This window comes from Myotis brandtii, unplaced genomic scaffold, assembly GCF_000412655.1.
Source record: "Myotis brandtii unplaced genomic scaffold, ASM41265v1 scaffold190, whole genome shotgun sequence".
Classification (NCBI taxonomy): Eukaryota; Metazoa; Chordata; class Mammalia; order Chiroptera; family Vespertilionidae; genus Myotis; species Myotis brandtii.
This window is the reverse complement of record NW_005357076.1, coordinates 3,241,693-3,259,065: the sequence shown is the minus strand read 5'-3', so window position 1 is coordinate 3,259,065 and position 17,373 is coordinate 3,241,693. Positions and strand designations below refer to the sequence as shown.

The window sequence follows — 17,373 nt, the reverse complement described above, 5'->3', positions numbered from 1 at the left end:
CACGGCCCCGCGGCCCCTCTCGGTCTGAGCCCCTCTGGCCCCTCCGCCCCCTTGTTACTCCCGCTGACTGCACTTCTTGTCCTTCCGCAGACCACCTCTTCCCGCGGCCTCGCCATGGCGACCTACGGACAGAGCTGCGCGCGGCGTACGTAGAGCGGGCTCTCCGCGGGCTGGGGCGGTGGGTTCTGGGAGCCGAAGCCTGCGGACCAGATAACCGCAACTCCTCCTCCGTCCCCCCCGCCCCCCGTTTCTCCGGGGCCTTGGGAACTCGCCCTTAGCGGTAGCCACTCCACGGGCCCAGACCCCCGGCTCCGCGGAGGAGGGGCAGGGCTGCTGGGTTTCGGATAAAGGGTCTAGGCCAGGGGAGCCGGTGTGTGGCTGCATTCACCTGCAGTTTTGGGGTGGTGTGCCTTTGACGAACTCAAAGGCAAAAAGTTATTAATTGTGGGATTGGGTTTTTGGGGGGACCGGATCAGTCACTTTTCTAGAGGAAGTAGTAACTCCCTGCGAGAGCACAAGGTCATCACACGTGCTCCTAAGGGCGTGGGCGCCCCTTGTAGAATGAATGAGCCGGTGTTCGCTCCCGTTGCCTGCCCTTAAATCGCGTGGCGCTGGCCGAGGAGTATCACATTAATGTGTTTAAAATGCCATTTAATACTTAGTTGTAGACAGTTTTGACTGGAACATCGACGGCTGTATTATTTCTAAGTTCAGTTTTTAAATTCCCAAAGTATTAGGTACCTTCCTCTCCCCACTCCAGAATGTTTGGATCTCGGTGAGGATATTAAGGGACTCGTGGAGGAGAGGACCTTATCTTAGGTTTTTGGTTAAATAAATCAGCCCATTGCAGTGAGTTTTGGCAGGTACATCCGTAAGGATAGATGTATATGTATATGTGTTTGATTGTACTGGTCCTGTCCTAGGAGGGGAGGCTGTAGGCACTGCAAATTTAGGAATAGAAAGTCTCTGTTTCTTTCGGAAGGAATTTCCCAATTTGGTATAGTCACTGACTGTGGTTATCCATTTTAGAAATAAGCCTTTGTTGGAGATTCCTCTTTTATAGAGCTATAGGGTAGTTTATTGTAACTTCTGGTGGTGTCAAACACACATCAACACTCTCCTGCCGCAGGACTCCCGGAGGCCCGGGCCTGAGGCCGGCCGCTAGGATCGAGGGAGTAGGGAGACTTCGCTGTCCTCTTTTTATTTATCTACTTAATTTATTTTGTCTTTGTTTTAGTGTTTTAATAAAGCTGTTGGTCTAACTCAAAAAAAACCCCACATCAACAAATTGGACTGCTTCAATTTATTTTCTGTATTTCTTTATTGGACTGTTTGAATTTAAAGATAGCAGTGGGTCATAATCTAGTTCTTGGACAGAAGTGGAGAACAGAAACATTAACACTAATGTTTTCTTCCACCAGCAATGTGTATTCCTCCATCATATGCTGACCTTGGGAAAGCTGCCAGAGATATTTTCAACAAAGGATTTGGTAAGAACTTAAAATTGTTTTTTAATTGGAGGTGAAAATGTGTGTTTGGATTGCTTAGTGAAATTATTAATTTCTACAAATTGTAATATCTTGCTGCATTAATTATTCTTTGGATACATTTTAGATAAAATTTCTGTTAAAATAATTCTGTAACAGTCCACATCCCCCTCCACCCCAATTTCCATCAATATTTTCAAACTATAGTTCAAGGATTTTACCTTTAAGAAAAAAACAGCTGTGTTTTCATTTCTTTCAGATGTAGTTTAAACCTTGGTTGACTAGAGTTATTCTTGTTATTATATATTACTGTTTTGGACTTTTTCAAGGGAATTTGTTAAGTGAATTTGTGTTGTGTGTGTTTTTTTTTCTCTTAAAGATTTGATTCCACAACCCTCCTCCCCCCTTTCTACTTTAGATTATCCCCCCAGTTATTTAGATTATTAGTCCCAAGGGGGAGATAACCCCTTTGCCATAAAAGTTCTAAATGTTTATTGTAATAAAACTATTGGCTATTCTGAGATTTGAATTGATTCTCATTTTAGGTTTTAAAATGGTTTGAAAACTTTTTTTTTTTCTTGGTGCCAGATAATACACCAAAACACTAGGCAAAGATGCAGAGATGTTCTGTTCTTTACATGTCAGTTTACATAGAATAATTTAAAATTTTTCCTGAAGTGTTGTGTTTCAACATATATTTTTATCCCTCCCAATATGTGAATTCTTGATTCCTTTTTTAATGTATAGTCAACTATTGTTATAATTTGCTCTCTACTTTAAGGTTTTGGGTTGGTGAAACTGGACGTGAAAACAAAGTCATGCAGTGGCGTGGTGAGTGCTAGATATCCAAATCTAAGTTCTGATGAGCCTTTATATAATTTTGTACCCATAAAATATTCCAAACAAAAATGTCTACCCATTTTATTGTAAAGGAAAGGCAGAAGTTAATTGTTTTTAAAGGGATTTATTTTGGCTTTGGCCTTTTTTCATGTGGTCTTTTGCGATACTGCTTTGTATGCACAAGGAACTCAGTAAATACTGACACTGGCCATGTGGGACTCTATGCAGTAAGATTACAAGCTTGAAGACCAGGAACCTGTTATGCATTTTCATAACCCTTCTTTCAATACCTATTAAAAGCATTAATTCTGGGCATAAAAGTATTCAGTGACTTAAATTGAGTGTACTAATTCTCTCCTTTGGGGATATTTTCACATGTATTTTATGAATGCAGAGAATCTTGATTTGAATATTTAAAAAATATACATATTTTTATTGATTTCAGAGAGGAAGGGAGAGGGAGAGATAGAAACATCAGTGATGAGAGAGAATCATTGATCGGCTGCCTCCTGCACACCCCCTACCTGGAGATCCAGCCCACAACCCAGGCATGTACCCTGACCGGGAATTTAACAATGACCTTGATGTTCACCCACTGAACACACTGGCTGGCCAGGCTTGATTTGAATATTTTTAAAGAGGTTAATATTTTGGTACTTGATGTCTTGATTCTGCCTAACAAATTCCCTCAAAGGGAGAAAGGTAAAATTTTGTGTAATTTTTTTTCCCCTCCCTCTAAAGTTAGTTTTGAGATTGTTTGGGGGATGGGGTATAGTGTGCATATTGAAATTATTGGTCATTTTGATGAATTCTTGGTGTACGTATTAATTATCTTAGTTCATGTAGCTGGTTTTGAAATGAACTGTGTTATAGTTTCTTAATGCCTAGACTTGAGTTTCTGGAGTTTTATATTTGTCATGTCTGTCAATTGGTTTCTTTGGTTTGAAAGGAAGCCTGAGTATTCAGTGTGGTTCCGTGACTTATTTGTTTAAGATAACCTGTTTCAGAGCAATGACTTAGGGTTTATTTTCTTGGTTTTCCACTCTTAACCTCTTATAAACACTTGCTGCCTATTTGTTGAAACACAAAAGGCCTCCTCAAAAAAAAAAAAAAAAGTAAAGACAGTCTTTGTGTTTAAAAGCCTATTTGCTTTTTAAAGAAACAATAAACTTTAAACTTGGGAACAATTAGAGAAGTATATCTAGTACTAGATTATTTGATATATGAAACTCTTTGTTGGAAAGGAAGGGCTTACTGTGGACAGGGTTAAGGAAAGTTTTATGAAATTAGGTTTAAGATCATGAATATAAAGGAGCTGGATTATATACAGTATACTGTAGTATGTTTCTGTTTCCATTTACTGTATATAATTCAACAAGTATGGTACTGATCTTGTACTATGTACTTGGCTCCAAACAAGTCCCATTAATGGCTGGTTCTGTTTTCTCACCTGAACTGCAGAAATATCCAGGCCACCCCAGAAGGTAGAAGCCTAAATATCTGGTGAAGTGAAGGGTCTAAGCTCGCCAGTGGTGTCACATCTGGCCCAGTTTTGGTTCCACAGTGTGCTCTTGGTTTTGTGTCTTGAGCTCTTAATCTATGGATTGATGGATGGTAGTGGGTGGGGCCTCAAGAATCATTAATCATTGTCACTCAGGAGTAAAAATAGCTACTCATACACATTCCCCATTTCAGGTACCTGCTACAAGAACTTGCTCCATATAGTTTTAATAATGCTTTCCTTTTGTGTAGAGCATGTGAAAATGCAAAGTTTTCACAGTGTTAGTTCAGTTTAATCCTCCAGAGGATTATATTGTAACTATTGGCCGATGCACGAAATTCGTGCAAGGGGCTTGGCCCTCGCAGCCCTGGCTTTGGGCTTCATCATCAGGAAGGTCGTCTAGCTGTTTGGTCTAATTAGCATATTAGCTCTTTAGATAGGACTGAGGAAGCTGAGTCCCAGAAGAGTTAAATGTCTTCCTCAGTGTTTCATTTAGTGACAACAAATGCATGCTGGGCCTCCTAATTTTACAGCCAGTGTTCTTTGCTAACTTACCAGTGTTTTTTAGTATGGACATTGAGTACCAAGCTTTGACTTGAAATTCCTGTTTATGAAGACATTTAATTTCAGGAGATTGTGTACAAGACCCAAGGCTTTTGAGTCTATTTTACTGCAGAGCAATTTAGGCAAATGTTTCTCCCACTGCACAGTTTTTTATGTTTCCTCTGCAGGTATCACAATTTCAGGTTGAACTTCTCTTCTTAGTTCAGATGAGCTGTCTTTTTTAGAAGTGGCTTTCCAATGGCCAAAGCCATTATTATCAGACAAACTGTGAGTCAGTATCCTCAGAGGGCTTTTTAAAATATTTTATCTTGGAAGATTTCAATTGCCTGCCTACATACTGAGCTCTGAAACATTACTAGATTTCTGGGTTATCTGTGGCAGATTTAAAATCTCAGATAAACCCTCCTCCATATTATGCCTTCCTTTTTAGTTGGTGTGCAGTTAGGGATTTGCAAATTATTTACATTTGCTATAAACATAAGATTATATAATGTACTTCAAATTAATTCCTGTATTAGATTTCTTCTGATATCACCTATTGTTCATAATAGAGTTTATATTATGCATGATATAAACCAGTTGTAGAGCAAATCTATAAATCCTTTCCCCTGCCCCCCCCCCCTTTTTTTTGGTTAATCCTCACCTGAAGATATTTTCTATTGATTTTTAGAGAGTGGAAGAGAGAGGGAAAGACAGAGAGAAATATCATTGTGAGAGAAACACATCGATTGGTTGCCTCCTGCATGCGCCCGGACCAGGACCAGGGCCTGGGCTGGGGAGGAGCCTGTGACCAAAGTACATGCTTTTGGCCGGAATCGAACCCAGGACTCATCGGTCCACAAGCTGATGATCTATACATTGAGCCAAACCGGCTAGGGCTTTTTGTCGATTTTGTTTTTTGTTTGTTTGTTTGTTTTGTTTTTTACTGATTTCAGAGAGGAAGGGAGAGAGAGAGACATGGAAACATCAATAATGACAGAGAATCATTGATTGGCTGCCTCTTGCACGCCCCGTACTGGGGAACGAGCCCACAGCCCCGGTTTGTACCCTTGACCAGAATCGAACCCAGGACCCTTTATTCTGCAGGCTGACACTCTATCAGCTCTATCACTGAGCCAAACCAGCTAAGGCTTTCTCTTTTAGAGAGAGTGGAAGGGAGGGGGAGAGACAGAGAGAAACATCAATGTGAGACATATCAACTGGTTGCCTCCCACACGAGCCCGAGCAGGGCTGGGGATTGAGTCTGCATCTGAGGTACATGGAATCGAACCTCTGGGACCTTTCAGTCCGTAGGCTGACGCTCTATCCACTGAACTAAACTGGCAAGGGCTCCCTTTTTAATGAGAATGTGAAAGATGGTTGGAAAGGCATGAAACCTGGTGAAGATCCTTTTTATCTCACAGAAACAAAATATTGGGATTACTAAGAATTTAGAAAAAAATCATTTATTCAGTGTGTGAATTCCTACAGTGGGATACTTTCCTTTAAAGGACTTCCAGGAAACAATTTGTAATAAATACAATATCTGTTATAAATTTTTATTATAATGATGGGATCTGTGATAACCATAGTGGCTTATTTAGTTTTTTTATTCAATATCAAATATACTGGATATAGTGCCAAAACATTCTCTCTCCTCCCCCACATGCCTCCCGCACTGATTTTTGAATCCCAAATAAAATCACCTTAGAAGTTTCCTTGAAAGGTGTAGAGTTTGTTCATTTGAGAATTAGATTCAGGTTAACTTATCATTGGTTGGAAATGTCAGCTGTAAGTAAGGTAGCAGTTATTAATTTACAGGCTAATTTTTCACTCTGTGTATACTGAGTAGTAGAAGGTAGGAATATTTGGCAAGCTAGAAAAAAAGGATTAGTGAAGCTAGTAAGTGTTTCAGTGGTCTCTCTCTTTCTGTGTGTGTGTGTGTGTGTGTGTGTAAGTGTAAGGTAGTGAGTGGATTCTTAAATGCTTATGAGAAAGTTCATGAAGTTATTTATTGTCTTAATAGGAATTCTCAACATCTGGTTCATCTAATACAGACACTGGTAAAGTTACTGGGACCTTGGAGACCAAATATAAATGGTGTGAGTATGGTCTGACTTTCACAGAGAAATGGAACACTGATAACACTCTGGGAACAGAAATCGCAATTGAAGACCAGGTAACATTTTGAAAACGTGTTTTAATATTAATTATTTTATTTTTGTATTTAAAAAAGGAAATAAAGCTGCAAACATTCTTTTTCTTTCAAAATAGATTTGTCAAGGTTTGAAACTGACATTTGATACCACCTTTTCACCAAACACAGGGTAAGCATGGGCATTTTATCTGCTTTAAATTCAAAAGCATTCCTCTTCTGTATATTTAGGAACGATGCATATTTACTGTTTGATAGCTTACCCAGACCCCTTGTGGCAAATTTCTGTTTCTGCCTTTGGAGCATGATCACTATGGTTGCCATCATTGGCTTGCCTTCAACTATCTGCCTGTTTTCATTGTGGTAGTAACTTAGGTAATTAACGTGTTTCGAATATACTTTTGTGATGGATTGTCAGTTATGCAAAGTAGTCTTCCTGTGGTGGTGGCAGTCTAGTTATCCCATGTTTGCCTTTGTCTTTTAATTCGTGAGCTATATATATTTTTAATTTTTATTTTATTATTTTTTAAAGGCAGAATTTGTTTTTATTAAAAAACACTCAAGAGACTTTAAAAAGGCCCAAAGATGTCCTGTTTTTTTTTTGTTTTTCTTGTGTTTTTATTTATTTCAGAGAGGAAGGGAGAGCGTGAGAGAAATATCAATGATGAGAGAGAATCATTGATTGGCTGCCTCCTGCACACACACACACCCCCCCTCCCTTACTGGGATGGAGTCCACAACCTAGGCATGTGCCCTGACTAGGAATTGAACCGTGATCTCCAGGTTCATAGGTTGATGCTCAATCACTGAGCCACAATGGTGGGGCTAGATGTCCAGTTTTAATAGAAGATCATACTGAGGTGGTGTCTGTTGGTTTTCCATTACTAAGGCATCGATTTGATCCTTGCTAATGAAACCCTGATAATTCTAGTTGGGTGGTGGTGATTTCCTGACTCCTGGCATCTTTCATAAAGTGGCCATCAGCTCACCAACGGTGAAAAATGTAATACCAGAAATAATCACGAAACGCATGGCAGATTCTACTTGAATATCCTTTCTGCATCATTCTTCTAAACCAGTTCTAATGATATCAATTTGAGTATTGGAGATCCTGATGGGTGTCATCTGCAGAGACTGGTATTAAATGCAACTCTTTCAGGACAGAAACAAGCAAACACCCTTCAAGACAACACACACCCACACACACATATATATATTTTGCCTCTTATATGACTATCCTGCTACTTTTTTTATTCCAGTTATACTGCAGTTTACCTAGTCTGTCTTAACCACTCTATGCAGAAGTTATGTAAATCTTTCCCGCTGGCATCTGTTTTAAGTCAGTTTGTTCTTTTTCCAGAAAGAAAAGTGGTAAAATCAAGTCTTCTTACAAGAGGGAATGGATAAACCTTGGATGTGATACTGACTTTGATTTTGCTGGACCTGCAATCCATGGTTCAGCTGTCTTTGGTTACGAGGGCTGGCTTGCTGGATACCAGATGACCTTTGACAGTGCCAAATCAAAGCTTACAAGGAATAACTTTGCAGTGGGCTATAGGACTGGGGACTTCCAGCTACACACTAATGTGTGAGTATTTTTTGTGTGGGATTTTATGATGTAAGATCTCAGGATGACATTGATGTCTTCTGTCATTTCTTATTAACCTAGGTCAAACCTAAAAGATTTTTTAGCATATAAAGATGTCATCCTTGGGCATTTCTAGGGTGCCTATCAAAAGTGAATAGTTAAAAATGTTAGAAGAGGCTAAGACATTGCCAGATTCTACTAGTGCATTTATTTGGCTTATTTGTCCATGGTATGTGAGGTGCTGATTTGATAGGATTATCTGAAATGTATGGTGTTTTTACCTAACCCACATTAGATGTATATGTCAAAAGGACTGAAAAATAATTTTCTCCCTTATAACAAAATAATGCATTGGTAAGTAATAATACAAAGAAGAAAACCAAAGTTTCCCATAATCCTATCATGTAGGTATGTAATCTTTGTTAATTGTTAATGTTTTACCTTTTTATACCAGTATGTGTATACATAAAATACATACTGAAAAGGCTGTTGTTTTATAACCCTTTTTCTTCTTAATACTTAATATATTTTGATCATTTCCCTATAGCATTATGTATTCTACAACATGATTGGTAATTCCACTGGATTTATTTGACCAATCCTTGTTTTTGGACATAGGTTGGGAAAAGACCTTTTAAAAGGAAAATTTTCAGTGGAACACTAGAGACCCATGTGAGCAATGGCTTTTATTTAAATGTAATGCTACTACAATATCAACCTAGTGTCTTAGACATTACATTGTCTGTTCTAGATTTATTAATTTAAAATATCTTATAGCAATGATGGGACAGAATTTGGAGGCTCAATTTATCAGAAAGTATGTGAAGATCTTGACACTTCAGTAAACCTTGCGTGGACTTCAGGTACCAACTGCACTCGCTTTGGCATTGCAGCTAAATATCAGTTGGATCCCACTGCTTCCATTTCTGTAAGTACTAGTATGGGCTTAGAATATATGGGTTTTTTGATTATGGAAATTAATCTTTGGGTCTATTGAATTATGTTGAGAATGTGAACTGTGGTTCACAGTATCCCCAGTTTACACACAGATTGGGCTGAGGACTTTGAATACTGCTTTTTTATGGAGACTGTGTTAGAAATTTGATAATCTAGGCCACAGTAATCCTCAAAACCATGTAACTAGTAACCCTGAGCCCCAAGGCTGTCTAAGCCCAGGGAAGCCAGTGTTTTGGGTCCTGGGTAGTTCTCATTCCTGCTGGGGAGTATATATGTCAATCGATACTCTGACTTTATCTTTTTATTCTTTGCAAAATATCTTCAGATTTGATCTCAGTGTTCAGTAGTATATATGCCATTTTGTAGTTGAAGAAACCAATACTCGGAGAAAGGACTTAAACCAGTACTAAGAAGGGGTGGAAGGGAGGAGTAGAGCCAGGATAGGACTGCATGTCTTGATTTCCTTCCTGTCTAGGGTGACCAGCAAGGTCATTCTGCTTTGCCTGGGCCTATCCTAGTTTTATCACTGAAAGTTCTGCATCCCAAGGACTCCCCCCTCATCCCAGTTTAACTGGGTCGGATGGCCACCCTCATCCTGTCCTTAGGCTCTTTCTTCCTTCAGTCACAGTGGGTTGGAGTAGGAGGGAGTGCAGCATCTCAGGGCGTAGAGGGGCTGGCTCCAATTTCAGGCAGATCAGCAGCTGCTCCTCTATCAGTTGTTTACAGGCCAGGGACTGCCTGTACCCAATGTCCTGGGAATGAAAGAAAGTTAAACCTTTCATGAGAATTATTTGTTACATAAAGTAATCTTCATTTCTGAAGACAACGTTGTAATAATTTAGGCAGTTAAGTTTTAGCCCCATTCTTGTTTTATTTTAGCACAGTTGAAATCAGAGAGAATGAGAAGGACCCAGAATGCTTTCCCATTGGCAAGGCAGTGGTTCATTGATTTTCCCCATGTTTCTAACTGCACTGTAGCAGGATTCACACAGCACACTACTCTGTGATAGCTCCATTGTTACTCTCTTCAGGCATATGCCTATGGCACCACCACAGATTTAATGCCAGCAAAAGATGCAGCTCTCTTATAGTCTGAAATGGGAAGGGAATTGGGGGCCTGTGTGCCATTGAGTGATTCCTGGAGATTCTATTTGAAAATGTATCTACCATTTCCCACCTAAGTAGTGCTGCTGTTGCCCCAGTCAGGCATCACCCGAACGAAGTATTGCTTAATGCTGCATCACAGTTTCATGGTTGACTCTAAAGTAGTAGGAACTTGAATCTGATTTCTGAGGCTCTTAAATTTGTTGGGCACAAGATAGTCACTGGTGGCCCATTTCTTTCTGAGACAACTCACATGGTTGTTGGTGGCTCATGAGAACTTGGCTGTTGTGTCAACAGAATATAAGTGCAGTTTATGTGACTGCTGCCTGTATAGTTACATCATTTCTGTCTCTAGATTGGGCTGTGGTTTTTTTGGGGGGGGGGGGTAATTTTATTGATTTCAGAGAGGAAAGGAGAAGGAGAGAGATAGAAATATCAATGATGAGAGAATAATTATCAGCTGCCTTCTGCATGCCCCCTAACTGGGGATCAAGTCTGTAACCCTGACTTGTGCCCTGACCAGGAATTGAACCATGACTTCCTGGTTCATAGGTAAACATTCAACCACTGAGCCACACCAGCTGGGCTTGGACTGGGCTAGTTTGATGTTACACTTTGTAAAAGAGTGCAGACATCAAATCATTTCTAAGTCTGTTTTGAACTCAGAGGCTGTTTGTTATCTTTTACCATAGCGTTCCTAGGCCCAGAGATGGCTTAATGATATTAGTGGGAGAGGATGCAGCTACTTCTTACTGTGTCTTGTTCTCCAGGGTTCCTTTCAGCCCTTGAAGGTGTGTGACTAAATCCTAAAATAATGAATTGTGCAAGGTGGGCAGGGACCTGGATTGGTAATGATGCTTCATTGGTACGTCTTCTCACACAGTCTAGTTAATCCAAGACTCAAGTATTAATGAGAATGTGAGGTAAAGGATTTAGTTAGTCGTATTCTTAGAGGAAGTACTTAGCATTTGGAGATTTTGGACATCGATGGTTTTGATTCTTTAGGATGACTTTTGAAAGTGCCGTGTCAAAGTTATAAATTTAAACTTCACATCCCACACTTTGAGACTATGTCATATAGCTAGTGAGCCCAGTGGACTTCCATTTACCGCATTTTGATGTGGTTTATTTTTGCTAGATTAGACTCAACAAGGATGATTCTTATGAGAATGCTTAGGCTCTTGTGCTATATGGACAATTTGGGGTCTGTAGACACATTCCAGTAGATAAGGTGAGTGCTGTGTCCGACTGGCAATTTGACTTTGAGTTTAATGGACAAGAATTAAGTGTCACCTGGTTTTTGTTTGGCTTAATAACTAATTACATTTTATTATGTGAGTAAAAAGGCTGAACACTATAATTGCTTGATAGGGAAACATGTAGGGGTTTTGTCTCCTTTCAAAAGTTTTTCTTAATAGTGTTTGCATTTTATTTTAGGCAAAAGTCAACAACTCTAGTTTAATTGGAGTGGGCTACACTCAGACTCTGCGGCCTGGTAAGTATTCTTGATAAAGTAGGGTTTTTCTGATAGTGTTATAAAAGTTAGTTTTCATTTCTTATTTTACAAACCTTTCAATCACACAAAATTGACAAACGAGTACAATGAACACATGTTTACTTTTGGCCAAAGTTTTGTATTTCCTCTTTTTTTTTTGCTGGGCTGTTTGGAAGCTGCAGCTATCATGACGCTTCCCTAAATGCTTCAGCATATCTCCTCAGAGTGAGAACATCCTCCTGTTTGCATAATTCAGTACCGTTTTCAGTGATGCCATATTATTATCCATTCTCTAGTCATTTTCCTCACTTGTACCTGAAATGTCTTATAGTAATTTTTATTTCTTCAATCAAAGTTCACTCATTGCTTTGGTTGTTCGGTCTCTATAATCTAATTTATTTTACATCGTATTTTGAGCCTTGCTGTATTCTCTCAAGCATTACTTCTCAAACTTTAGTGTGTGCATGAATCACCTGGGGGATCTTATTAAAATGCAAATGCTGTTCTTACAGCTCTGAGGAGTTCTGTTTTTCTAATAAGCTTTTAAGTGATGCCAGTGTCCCTGGTTCTTGAACCACCATTTGGGTAGTAAGGTTCTAGGGCACTAGGAGCTTCTGTCTCCTCTAAATAGGGCTTTCCACTCACTATTATTTTTGACAATTTTGAAACCTAAAAGAAAAGAATGGTACCATGAACACCCATATGCCCGTTATCAACATTCACCATATTTATTTTATCTTTCCATGTCTGTATATATAGTCCTTTTTTTTTTCACATGCCCTTATGAATTATTTAAATGTATGTTTTATAGCTCTGTAGACACGTCAGCCCTGGTGTGCATATCTGTGTAAGACATTTTTCTTTATAACTACAATACCATTCTCACAGCTAAGAAAGTTAACAATAATATTTGGTATGTACTGTAGTCTATTCAGATTTCCCCACTTGTTCCCAAAATGTTTATTGTAGTTTTTCCTTTCTAGGATTCAATTATGATTTTCTTTAGTCTGATAGTATGTTGAACATTATTGCATTTTCTAGAGCACTTTGTACTTTATAATTAACATTTTTATGTTCTGTGACTTGATACCTTACCTGGGATGGTGCCAACAGAATTCTCTCTGCCAGCTCAGGTATTCACAAATGCCCTCTGGTGGCTAGCACTAACAGGTCATCTGACAGGCTGAGGAAAAGTGATAGGCAGGCTATGGCATAGTAAAGAAGACTAGATTCTCATGAGGTGTTTCATGCACGTCCTGGTTGTCTGCTTCTGTTTACAGGTGTGAAGCTTACGCTGTCTGCTCTGGTAGATGGGAAGAGCATTAATGCTGGTGGCCACAAACTGGGGCTTGCCCTGGAGTTGGAGGCTTAATCCAGCTGAAAGCAACCTCTGGGAATGGATATCAGAAGATTTGGCCTTAATATATTTCCAGTGTGACCAGCAGGCTTTTCTCCCTCCAAGAAGGTGATCAAAACAGGATGAGCTAAACAAGAGCTGTGTTTTAAATATGTATGTAGACAGTTACTTGTTAGCTGGTTTCTAGTTGAATTGGTTATCTAGTTACCAATGCGGCAGTCCTGCAGTCACCTATACATTATTTAATGTATTTAACTGTTAAATGCGCTACCCACCAATAATGAAATAGACCTTTATGAAAACTGTACAATTGTGTGCATGTTGTTTTTATGTTCCTTTTAACATTGAATATTGCCATTGAATTAAATGGATCAGCGGATTTAAGATGAGGTTAAATTTTTCTTGTTAAATTCAACTATTAGAATAACTTTTGGTATCCTAAAATATGACAAATTATGAATAAAATAACTATACGTAATTAATGACTCCAAGTATTTGCAGAGTTAAAAATTTGCTAGCTAGGGTTAAATCTCCCTGGTTAGCTAATAATTATTTTTTCCAGTGAGCATTTTGCTCTTTACCAAAACCTGTGCCACAAACTCTGTGTGTCCCTAGAGTAACTCCCTGAGCTTTTTAGGTCACAATAAAGTAAGAGGATACATGCCTTTTACATCTTCAGCTTGTAAGTTTGTGCAGAATTACATTGGATCATTGTTAACCCCAGGAGGCGTTGGAGAGGAAGTGATGAAGGGTAGTGTTAGAAGTTTTATACACACACCTTACCCCTGTGAGCTATTGCTATGGATAATGAACCAGGCCCTAGTTAGGTGGGATGAGACTAGGTGTAGGGAAATGAAATAAGGTGTAGACAGTATCCGGATCCAGAGGGACGGTGAGAGGAGTATATAGGCCCAGTGAGAGGTCATTACTCATTTTCCTGACTGGAAAGCTTGGGCCTGAGTTTGGGACCAGAGGCAACATCTTCAGTCTATGTGGCCCATGGCCTTCATCTGGACTTGTGCTGCATAATAGAAACTAATAGGTAATTTTGGTTGGAAAAGTAGGTAAAAAGTTTTTTGAAGGGTGGGTACACAGGTTAGAGAAGGGGAGATTTGTTCAACAAATTCATTATACAGACCTGAAGTACAGATAAAGAACAGATAAAATAGAGTGCTTTGAGACTCATTACCCAAAAAGTGATTGTTGCTGAAAATGTCCTGGTTAAGAAGAATGTGATGAGGAATTAGAAGCCTAAGTTAAACCCCCCTCACAGGTGTACTGGGGCACAAAGACTCCTTCTGGTCTCACTGTTTGTCCTAAGGGACTGACTAGAATGGCCCACATGAATCAGACACACATGACTTAATGGCAGAAAGCTGGAATTTGAGCCAATTTATTTGAGTCAGGACCTATTGCTACGTAAGGAAGAACTGTGAAAGCACCTCTTGTGCTTTTGGGACACATACGTATGAAGCAGCCCGGCCAGCGTGGCTCTGGTTGAGCGTTGACCTATGAACCAAGGAGGTTACAGTTTGATTCCTGGTCAGGGCATATGCCCGGGTTGCAGGCTTGATCCCTAGTAGGGGGGTGTGTAGGAGGCAGCCTATTAATGATTCTCTTTCGTCATTGATGTTTCTCTCCCTCTCCCTTTCTCTCTGAAATCAATAAAAAATAAAGATTTTAAAAAAAGGTATGAAGTGCCCTAACCGGTTTGGCTCAGTGGATAGAGCATAGGCCTGTAGACTGAAAGGTCCTCCCAGGTTCGATTCCCGTCAAGGGCATGTACCTTGGTTGCGGGCACATCCCCAGTGAGGGGTGTGCAGGAGGCAGCTGATCGATGTTTCTCTCTCATCGATGTTTCTAACTCTATCCCTCTCCCTTCCTCTCTGTAAAAAATCAATAAAATACATTTTTTTAAAAAAAGGTATGAAGTAGACCAGGAAAGTCTCAAACTGCTGGTGGTGGTCGGGTGGGCGGGGAGAAACTAGGTTACTGGGCCTGGCAACACCTGCAGCCCCTGGATGGCCTGTTGCCCCTTAGCTGACAGGTGGCCCTCCCTCATGCTGAGGCTGTTCACCTGATCCAATACTCTGGACTGGGGTGCAAGCATATGTTGTGAAGTGTGGCACAAATGAGTTACCGGTTTGTCAACGGTCTATGTACAGAAAATTAGACCTATCCACCTATGTGCACCTATGAGTGGGAGAGAGGATGGGTTTATAGCTAGGGGGCTGAGAGTTGTCTGAAACACAAGGTATATTACAGGACCTGTAGGATTATGAAAGCTGCCACCTGTGGGCTCCTGTGGCTTCTAGCCTCCTCCAGTGCTCCCACCATCCTGGCCTAACCAGGTTGTAGCAAAACCTAATTGTATTCTAGGCTGAGGCAGTGTTTACTAGTGAAAAGAACACTTACTAGCTGAACGTGCCTTCATCTGTGGCTTGGACATCCTACAGGATTTGGGAAGGTTTAAACAAGAAAATCACCAGGCTCCCTTGCCACCTCCTGCTCAGAGGTGCTGGTGCTGCAAAGCCTGTCTTCCTCTGGGCACTTGTTAAAAGTTGCCGTACATACAGGCTGGTCTGCTTCACACCTCTGGCCAGTGATCCCACCCAGTCCCTAACCTCTAAGTCCTCTTGTCTAAGCCAAATGGCCTGGTTTGCAGAGGTGAGGCCGAGCTGACATGGCAAAACATGGGCAAGTGGCTGGCTGCACTGGCCTCACCTCCCCTGCAAGGCCCGTTGTCAGATCCCAGATACGGTTCCCCACTGGTCCCAGCTGCACTGGGATTGAACCTCAGTCACTATCCTTCCTAGGAAGGTGTCGGGGAGACCAAGGTGGCTGCACCCATCTAGCCCTGAGCCTGGAAGTAGAGGCGGACCTGAGGAGCAGGGTCCTCTATCTAATGGCATGTGGGCAGGTCAATTAAGACTTGTACCGCCCAGGCTCTAGTCAGCTGGAGGCTCCGGTGCCTGGGCCGTCAGGACTGCCCGGGAGGTGAACTAACCTGAAGGCTCCCCCGAGCTCAAGAAGCCGGCTGTGCTGGGCCTTCCCTTCCTACCCCACTTCAGTGGAAGCTCAGAAGGTTGTGTCTAGGACCCACTTTATTGACAGATTTAAAACGGGGTCGATGGCTGGGATTCCCAGGTCCCCTCCATCGAGGCCGTGGCTAGGGGCAGCCTTAGATTTTGAAGGCTAAGGTGAGGCCGTCGCCCAGGGGCAGGAGGCTGATGTGCACCCGGGCGTCGCGCAGGATGCGCTCGTTCAGGTTTCGGACGCACTGCGTTTCCAAGTCTTACCCACTTTATTGACAGATTTAAAACGGGGTCGATGGCTGGGATTCCCAGGTCCCCTCCATCGAGGCCGTGGCTAGGGGCAGCCTTAGATTTTGAAGGCTAAGGTGAGGCCGTCGCCCAGGGGCAGGAGGCTGATGTGCACCCGGGCGTCGCGCAGGATGCGCTCGTTCAGGTTTCGGACGCACTGCGTTTCCAAGTCTTGCGGTTGGGGTTGCAACACTTGCCCCCGCCACAGGACCTGCGGAGGGGCGGGGCGTCACGGGGCGGGGCTTCCGGGGGAGGGACCCGAGCAGGAGGCGGGGCGCGAGCTGGAGACTCGAGAGCCTGGAAAGGCCTGGGGACTCGGCTTGAATACCTCGAGGGCGGGGCTTACCTGAGCACTGGGCGGGGCTTTGGGGCGGGGCCCAGGGAGGGGACCACGGGAAAGAGACTCCCAGCCCGAGTGTCCCCCGAGTCTCATCCTTACACTGACGACAGCGAGGATGCCTCCGGGGCGCAGCAGCTGCAGGCACCGCTCGTAGTAGAGGGTGCAGTTCTCCTTGTCGGCGTCCACCACGGCTACGTCGAAGGTGCCAGCTTCGCCCGCGTCCAGGAGCTCATCTTGCGGTGGAGGGGGGAGGGGGGAAGGCAAGGTGGCTGAGTCCGCAGTCCCAGTGGCCGGAGCCCTGCCCGGGCCAGTTCTGCTGCTGTGACCCCTCGGGGACTCCGGCCTCGAGGACGCCAGCATCGCCACCCTGCATGTGGCCGCGCACCGAGGCTGGGCAGCGGGGCTGGCATTGCCCCAGGCCCGTCCGGAGGGCCTGGTCACTAGCTGGCACCCGATGGCCCTATTTGGGAAATGGCGCCAAGGCCCTTTCACAGCGGTGCTCACCCAGGGTTTCCAGGGCGGGCTTCAACCGAAGGTCAATCTTGTGTTCCTCTTCAGCCTGCGGATGGAGGGGGGTCAGGGCCAGCGGGTCCTTTCTGCCGGTACTGGGCTCCGGGGACCTGAGAGGGACACTCACCTTCCGCCATAGGGGCCGCCCCAGCTCCGGGGGCCCCGGGTTCACC

At 42.5% G+C, this 17,373-nt stretch overlaps 2 protein-coding genes across 2 annotated transcripts in view; one reads left to right on the top strand and one right to left on the bottom strand.

The window, feature by feature from the left end:
* The first annotated feature begins 38 nt into the window (after positions 1 to 38).
* VDAC2 (voltage-dependent anion channel 2) lies at positions 39 to 13,505 on the top strand. Its single transcript, XM_005864647.2, has 9 exons — positions 39 to 145; positions 1,422 to 1,490; positions 2,269 to 2,318; positions 6,398 to 6,550; positions 6,646 to 6,698; positions 7,887 to 8,114; positions 8,892 to 9,042; positions 11,613 to 11,670; positions 12,951 to 13,505. Exons 1-9 carry the CDS (start codon positions 115 to 117, stop codon positions 13,040 to 13,042), a joined length of 885 nt encoding a protein of 294 aa, XP_005864709.1. The 5' UTR covers positions 39 to 114; the 3' UTR covers positions 13,043 to 13,505.
* Positions 13,506 to 16,113: 2,608 nt separating this feature from the next.
* COMTD1 (catechol-O-methyltransferase domain containing 1) overlaps positions 16,114 to 17,373 on the bottom strand; it is a 1,669-nt gene continuing 409 nt past the window's right edge. The window contains exons 3-7 of the mRNA XM_014538352.1: positions 17,328 to 17,373; positions 17,195 to 17,249; positions 16,790 to 16,923; positions 16,466 to 16,561; positions 16,114 to 16,265 (exon numbers count right to left, since the gene is read on the bottom strand). Coding sequence (XP_014393838.1) covers positions 16,209 to 16,265; positions 16,466 to 16,561; positions 16,790 to 16,923; positions 17,195 to 17,249; positions 17,328 to 17,373 — 388 coding nt within the window. The 3' untranslated portion in view covers positions 16,114 to 16,208. The remainder of the gene's footprint in view (positions 16,266 to 16,465; positions 16,562 to 16,789; positions 16,924 to 17,194; positions 17,250 to 17,327) is intronic.

Excerpts from the sequence above, each read along its gene's own strand:
- VDAC2 (XM_005864647.2), top strand. The coding sequence starts at position 115 with ATGGCGACCTACGGACAGAGCTGCGCGCGGC. Across the intron at positions 146-1,421 it reads CGGACAGAGCTGCGCGCGGC|CAATGTGTATTCCTCCATCA; the intron begins GTACGTAGAGCG and ends TTCTTCCACCAG. Across the intron at positions 1,491-2,268 it reads TATTTTCAACAAAGGATTTG|GTTTTGGGTTGGTGAAACTG; the intron begins GTAAGAACTTAA and ends CTCTACTTTAAG.